Source organism: Cariama cristata, unplaced genomic scaffold, assembly GCF_000690535.1.
Source record: "Cariama cristata isolate BGI_N322 unplaced genomic scaffold, ASM69053v1 scaffold7657, whole genome shotgun sequence".
NCBI lineage: Eukaryota > Metazoa > Chordata > Aves > Cariamiformes > Cariamidae > Cariama > Cariama cristata.
In genome coordinates, this window is record NW_009628436.1 from 264,662 (window position 1) to 272,663 (window position 8,002).

Below are 8,002 nucleotides of genomic sequence, written 5' to 3' on the forward strand. Positions count from 1 at the left end.
CTTTTATATGGCAACACCCAAAACTGCACACAGTACTGGAGGCGAGGCTGCACCGGTGCAGAGTAGAGTGGGACAATCCCCTCCCTCGACTGGCTGGCTCGGCTCTGCTGGATGCACCCCAGGATACTCTTGGCCCTCTTGGCTACCAGGGCACACTGTTGGCTCATGTTCAACTTGCTGTCAACCAGAACCCCCAGATCCCTCTCCGTGGGGCTGCTCTCCAGCCTCTCGTTCCCTAATCTGGATGTACATCCAGGGTTGCCCCATCGCAGGTGCAGAATTCGGCACTTGCCCTTGTTAAATTTCATACGCTTGGTGATTGCCTAGCTCTCTAATTTGTCTAGATCTCTCTGCAGGGCCTCTCTGCCTTTAAGGGTGTCAACAGCTCCTCCCAATTTTGTGTCATCGGCAGACCTACTTAGTATTCCTTCGAGTCCTGCATCCAAGTCATTTATGAAGACATTAAAGAGCACTGGCCCTAAGATGGATCATTTTTCAGCTGAAAGTTGGTGATGTAAAAGGGCTTCCCCATTCTGTTTTGCTCTGATCAGATTTGGATTCACTGAAGAATTGGGCTGATAAACAGACAGGAGTGTCATGTCGGATTCCCATGTCTCAGGAGATGGTGAAGCTAACAGCTCACTCCTCCTGACTCAACTACATTGCTGGCCAGCAGGCTGTTCTAGTAGGGGGGCTATACCTCCCTTGTCCTAGCCCTTGGAATAATTTCAAAAGTACTTCTCTTTTAATGTTTTTCCACAGCCATCTCTTGCTGGGAAATTCAGAGACTAAAAAATAGAACTGAGGTAATATCACTGAAAATATATGGAAGCACAGACTTTACACACACTGTTGAGATAGAAGCAAATTTTCTTTACCAAAGTCAGAGGATCTTGGCATCCATCTATAAGCTTTGTTCATTTGGTTAATGCTAAATATGAATCGCTGTAAATTTAGTATGCTTCAGAATGGCAGTTCATCTAAACAGTCTAAACAGCACAATCCTTTGTCATTTTAGACCATACCAAATAAGTTTGTTTAAATATTATTGCAGATGTTGTCATGTAAATTTTTTCAATGATTAATACAAATCCTTGAAATGAAAATAACAACTCAATTAAGACTTCATATTGTCCTTATTATACTATGGCACTTTTCTAATTGTTTCCATGCAAAACTGTCTAACTGCTTATTATGCAAAGGTCAGAATAATGCCCAGGCATGGACAAACCCTCTTGAGTGTCATATTCATGGAATGCTAGATGACTTCATAGTTATGAAATTATTTCATTTCTCATGATAATTCCTGACTTGCCAAGTTAGTGAATTTTAAGAACTCTGAGAGCAGATTGTAAGATAAATGTGAAATAATCCATACTTCTGGAGTCAGGGACTTCCCTCCAGGCATTAGTTCATACTTGACTTACTTGACTTACTCTTGGGGATAAAATGAGTTAGGACAAGGTCTTAGATACCACATTCTCTTACTGGGAAAGAAAACCAACTTGCACAACTTTGGCTGGCTCATGTTTCTTGTTACACAGGCACTAAGAAGCAGCGGTTGCCATGAAATACTTTATTTAACCTCTGCAAAATGTTTTTTTAGTATGGCAAGGCAGTTCAGTTAAATGAAAATAAATAGTTTTAAAAGGATTGTATTTCTTTCACATTCACATCGATAAAATTCTCCTTTTTTCTTTTGCTAATTAAGCATAGTGAGAGATGCAGTAATTGCCCCTTTAAATTATTTAACACAATTAAATATATGTACCTAAAATAAGTTAGTTTTGTAGTAGCAGATAGTTATATAATGCTTTATTTACATTTAGAATTAATTTTAATATTAATGAAGCTACTGTAGGCTATAATTAAGAATCATTCAACTTTTTCATGTTACAAAAACAGCTATAGCACGCCAAGGATTTGGATTTGTCAGCTATTGATGGTGTCCCTCCAACTGTTTGGCTTAACTTAAAGCTCCTTCCTGCCTTTTGTTTTTTCCCAGCCCAGATCTTCTACATTTCAGGGAACCTATCCCTTTTAACTTTCACTCTGATTCCCGCAAGTCTCGCTAGTTTGGCTAATATTTCAGTAATAAGTCTGAGGTCCGATGCTCACTCTTCTACTCCACTCCATCCCCCATGTTTTCCTCATATTTCATGGGGTTTTGACCTTCCTTAGGGATAAGACACCTCCAACTATATAGACCCTTTCAGAGTTGGGCTAAGTCCAAAAGTGATGATATTTGAGGCTTTAAGCAATTCTAGCAAAACTTGCCAGACCTCGTGAGTTCTTTTTGCAGATTTTAATGAAAGTTAGAGGTCTGTTAGATATCATTAAAAGGGAAGAGAAGCTACATCACTCCTGTGCTCTACAGACAACACTGGCTCCTACATTATTATTGGATCCAGTCTGTGCTCCTTATCTTGATCTTCAAGTTGCTTTGTGGGATGGGCCCCAGTTATGTCAAAAGTTATGTTTGTCTCCAAGACAGCTGTGTTTTTTAGGAGAAGGACTGAAGCATATGATACATAGGGTGAAACTCTGAATTCAGTTAGAAGAGATCAGATCTTCCTAGCAATTTACTCAGAGTTAAGGAATTCTGTTTTGCAAGACAGTAGGCAGTCGGAGGGCCCACTAGGGACCATGGCAATGTAAAAACCAGATATTCATGTGAGAGTCCCCTGAATATATTCTGCAGAGATTGCTTGCGGATAAACAGCAAAAATCTTCTATAGCATACTAATTATAACTAGTTATTTTCCCCATGCTCAAGCTTCAGCAGAGTCCTCTGGAGAAGCAAAGAATGGATCTAAATTCATTATTTTGCTTTCTATGCAAAACATAATGTTGCATAGGGGAAGTCTGCATTTAAAGTAGCAGCTCCCAGACCTTTCTTCAGTCTTCTCCCAGGGTTATAGTAACAACCCATTTTCACTTTTCACCGTCCTTAAGTTGAAGCAGCAGGTGTAGTGGGTAAAAATCCATTCCTCTGTTGATTTGGGCAATGACTTCAATGAGAATGTGGCCAAGTTACTGGTTATAAACAAAATAGATTTATTTCTTATCAAAGTACGTAAATATGTCAGAAACAGCTCTGTGCCACTTTATTGCTACTTATATAGAATATGAGGGAAAAGATCTCAATCATTTGCTTTTCTGTTCTTCTGAGTGTACACTTAGAAATTCTTGAATGGATATTAGTAGTGGTTAGTATATTAGTAATACCTTCACTGAAACCCATTTAGAGTTTTTCTTCTCTTATTTTAAATAGTATGCCTGCAAAGCACAATTTCTGCTAGAATTTTATAAACATAATTTTTAAAGGCAGTTGAAGGTTTGGAAATAGCTTTAAGAACCTCCTCCTCGTTCTCCTACAAAAAAAGGCTGAAGCCAAATTTTAATTGGTGTTGCATCTCCAGCAGGATGACAATTCATTGTTCTTTATTTCCAAGTTGCCATTCTTTCAGGTATTGGATTATATAAAGTGTAAGATGATATATAGTACTCTGTAGGTTCAAACTTAGAAACTGTGACTTATGTATCAGTTATTATTGGGATATTTTCCTGGTTTATTGTTTAGGGGTGTTACAGATTCTCTGCACAACCTTTTTTACTTCACATAATCCTCCCCAGATCTTTTACAGAGCAACATCAGGAAAAAAAAAAAGTTCTATGTTATTTTATACTGATCAAGTAGTGAGAAATGTATTGTTGCTTTCTTTTGGGCTCCTGCATTCGACATCAATGGTTATACTGTATTATATGGAATTGACTTTCTAGATAATATCTGAGGCAGATAAGGATTGATGTTATCCATGAATCACATCAACCCTTGTAATTTGGTTACTGTTCCTTAACCAAAGGACTCTTCTTTTCCACAGTGTGTAGAGCTAGTTTGTACCTGCGAGGTTCAGGCCTGCTTTGCAGCTTGCCTTGAGGCTCACACCACCTCCACGAGACCCCAAGGGTCAGAGTTTATCTGCCGAGTGTGACCTTTCTTCTACTAGCCAGCATGGGGGTGATGGAAATTACTTTCTCCCATGTTGTGCACTCGCCTTCTGTCTTACAAGGGCTGATGGTGTAAAACTGGTCAGATCTCCCAGGTCCCATGAGAAAATGAAACCAAAGTGAAATTCAAAATTTTTGGTGGCTGCTGCAGCTGAGAACATGCAAAATGAACATTTCAGTTGCTGGTTTCCCAAATACTAATCGGTTTTATTGTTGTAAGTCCTAATCCTGGTCAAGGGGTACCTTGTATCCTGAAAACACAACCAAAAAATACCGATCACGCTTCTCCTTTAATTTTTCAATTAAAAATTGCTTTAGCTTCAAGTCTTAGAATTCAACTCCCATCTCCAGGTCTCCATTTCCTCTGTGCTGTTGCATCATCGCGGCTTTTATTTTACTGTCTTGTGTCTTTTAGAATAACCAGCTGCTTCCACACCATTAACCAGGTCCTCACTTGATTCCTCCCAGTCACCCAGAGTTGAGAGCAGTAACTCTTATCCTTTCCAAAAAGTATTTTCTAGTTTTGCGTAGAAGAAAGATATAATCTAACTACAGTGAAATCAAGTTAACTTTGGTGGATCTACAAGCAAAGTAGAAATCAAATTTGTATCACTAAGCATTTTGAAGGCACAAGCTTTATATTACTTTTATACAGCTGGAAAATGCTGCCTTTTCTGGACTCAGAAGCATTCTTAGTCTGGAGCATTCTTAGTCTCATTTTTAATCCTCCATTTTAGTCTTCATGCGTTGTCATATGACACTTAGCTTTATTTACTCAGATCATATCCTTCACTTGCACATCTAGCTGAAAACCTAAGTAAATTTTGAGGAGTGCATAGAAACATTCTGTGAAGAGACGTGATAAAAAATACAGCTTTTCTAGCCATTCGCTTTAGTAGGAGCAGCTTCAACTTAGTCTGCCTCCCTCAAGGCAATTTCTTTCCCTCTCAAAACAGAAATCCATAATGGCTGAGAATTACAAATCCAAAGCCCAGCAAGGTCTAGTCAAAACAAAAAAAATGCTATGTTATCTGTTGATATGTTTCCCTAGCAGAAAATGCAAAAATTGAATGGTTACACAAATGAATGCCAATATTCACATATAAAATAGGTATTCTGTTCTAACTTCTCTGTAAGCTATATATTGCCACTTATCACTGGATTTTATTTGTTAGTATGCTTTTGAAGTCCATTGAATATTTTTTGTACCTTTTTGCAATGAATTCTCTTTTCTCCTAATATATGTACCATACTTAGCTATACTTGTTGAACTTTTTTTAAGCAGAGTGTCTAATAAATACTTAGTATTTACGTAAAGCTTGATAAATGAAGGGGTGTTACATGGCAATTACCATGAATCTGTAGTATTAGGTCAGTTTTATTACATTAGAGCTCTGCCATATTGAGTATCTAACACCATCTATTATGACGTCTTCTGCTAAAATAATGTTAACACCTGATTACTTAATTTTCTAAAATTACTTCAGTTTTTATTTCCTGCCATATACCTCTGTATCACTTAGTGTCATTTGCTAATTACTTCTAGCCACGTTTTCCAGAAATCTCACATTTAAGTAAGCGGTTCACCCAGAGATTCCTTTGCATTTTCATGGAATGCAGTTTCTTGCTCAAAAGTAACCTTACACAGTACCCAATTCTTACACTGTTATGTCATTAATACAAATATATTAGCTATCTTTAAAATAACTTATGAAGGCTGTTCCCTTTGTATGTAGTATTTACCAGTATACAAATAGTATGTTAATAAAATAAGAAATCACCAATATATGATAATAGCTCTTTTTTATTTTTCTTTCTGAACCATGAAGTTAAATGCAGACTAATGGTTGTGCTACAAAGAAAATTAGTAAGGCAGCATTTGGGAGCTAATGACTGCTCAGGGAAAGCTGACAGCGTGTTCCTTGGGAACATTCAACTTGTGAGGAAAACTGTTTATACAGGGTGGGAGACATCCTAATGTTGGAGCTACATACAATTACTAATCATCAATTATGGCATTTATATGACATCTACCTTTGGAGTGCACTGTATTTTGTGTGCCTTCTAGCTGAGACTGACCACTTAGTACCTTCTCTCATTATTTGGCTGTCATTTCCAGCTACCAGTCTCTCCAAAGTAAACAGTTTCCTTGTTTCTTTTAGTTTTCATATGTGATGAGATTTATTCCCAGCTGCCTCTGTAAGAAACTGAACTGATTCCAGCCACTGCAGTTGGATTTTTTTTGTTTTGTTTTGTTTTTCCTTTTCTGTAACTAATACTTGAGAATCAAAGCGATGTGTTTGTTTATGAGTTTGAGTGTCCTAGTGCATAGCTTCCCTCAACGTCTTCTTGAGTATAAAGTTGTGCTTAGGCATGTGCATATCCAGATGCATGCCCATGTGCACACTGGCACATATTAGCTTTTGTGCTTCCAGCATAAAACTAATTTGAATCTGAATGCAACAGTCATCACTCTTGCAAATTCAAAAGCCACCCACTGAATGGATGTTATTGTTCTGTGTGTAACTTGTGCTGAGGATACCACAAATTGCAAACAGGCTACTGAGTTGTAATATCTTTGAAAGTTGTTGCTGTGGTTGTCTCTTAAAACAATGAAAAAAACCCAACATCCAGCCCTTCGCTAAGTCCAGCTGGCCAGATGAATGGCCAGTGCTGTCTCTTTCTGGAAAAAAATCATGGGAGAACATAATATTTACAAGTTTCAATTTTTGCTAGTGTAACTAATCAAACTTTGGGCCTGATCCTGTTCTCAATTACTTAAATTAATTAATGACAGATGTCCAAAATCAGAATGAAATTCAACCCTCAAGAGCGAATTCCCACAAGAACTTTATATAACTGTCTTGAAGGACTTAAGTGATGCTTAGGCTCTGTGCTGGCCCTCTGCAAAGAATAAATTTTACCCAGAATGCTTATTGCTTTGATCCCTTATATATAACTCACATCCTTAAGTTTGCATAGCCACAAAAGATCTATACAGAGCTAAATAGCCAGATCTTCAGCTGGCGTAAATTTATGTAACTTCATTGACCTACGTGGAACAGTACCAGTTTTCACTACTCCAGCTTAAAGAATCTCCATGGGATAGAGGTAAGTGCATATGGTGGGTAAATGGATGAAAGGCTCTTCAAATGATTAAAGACTATATTGCTCTGAAAGTGATTTAAGTTAAACTGGAAAAAAGCCACTCCTTTTCCGGAATAAATCACACAGGGAGTATAATTATGCAGTTAAATTTCTTCTCATGCAGTCAAGCTTGAACTTGCCACCACATTTGTGTAAGAAATGAAATGTTTCCCATCTCTCAGCAATATGCTAAGTTCTACATTTAACACACATATATATATGTGAGCTATACAAGTATACATACAAATAGATTTGCATCCTTCTTTATTTTGAAGGAAAGGGTATTTGTAATTTTTTGTCTTATTCCAAAGGCCAAAAATCTGACCTGGACCTGCATTCCGTATCACCTTGCTGGTAATAAAGAAGGTGGATTTCTAGAACAATTTCAAGGGCAGTAAAGAAAATCTCTTATTTCCTGTTTTATGCTCTCTAGTCTACATACCCTTTTTTTCTGAACAGTTGTGTGCTGCATTTTTACCATTCTGAATACACTGTTAAAGTGGGTCATTTATAGAAATGCATGATCCAGAGCCCTCTTACATTGTTGTTGATTCTTCTGCTTGTATCTGAAATCACAGAGTTACAGAATGAGTGGATCATTCAGAGAACTGGTGTGCTTAGAATTGCTGAGTTTTAAAACCAAGAATACTTCTCTGTCATGGGAATTCCTATCCTACTGCAAGGCTTTTCCCAGTTATGTATTGAAGTAGTAATTGCTTTCTTTCCAGCTGTTACACATCTGTATTGAAGGCTGGGGAAACTGGCGGTGGTCTGAACCATTCAGTGTGGACAATACAGGGACCTTTATTCGTACCATTCAGTACAAGGGCCGGACAGCATCACT

The 8,002-nt window shown here is 37.7% G+C and overlaps 1 protein-coding gene across 1 annotated transcript in view; it reads left to right on the forward strand.

The window, feature by feature from the left end:
- The window catches only part of LOC104165251 (vacuolar protein sorting-associated protein 13B-like), a 270,979-nt gene that overhangs the window by 226,744 nt on the left and 36,233 nt on the right, over nucleotides 1-8,002 (forward strand). The window contains exon 27 of the mRNA XM_009704826.1: nucleotides 7,887-8,002. This exon is cut by the window's right edge and continues 49 nt beyond it. Coding sequence (XP_009703128.1) covers nucleotides 7,887-8,002 — 116 coding nt within the window. The remainder of the gene's footprint in view (nucleotides 1-7,886) is intronic.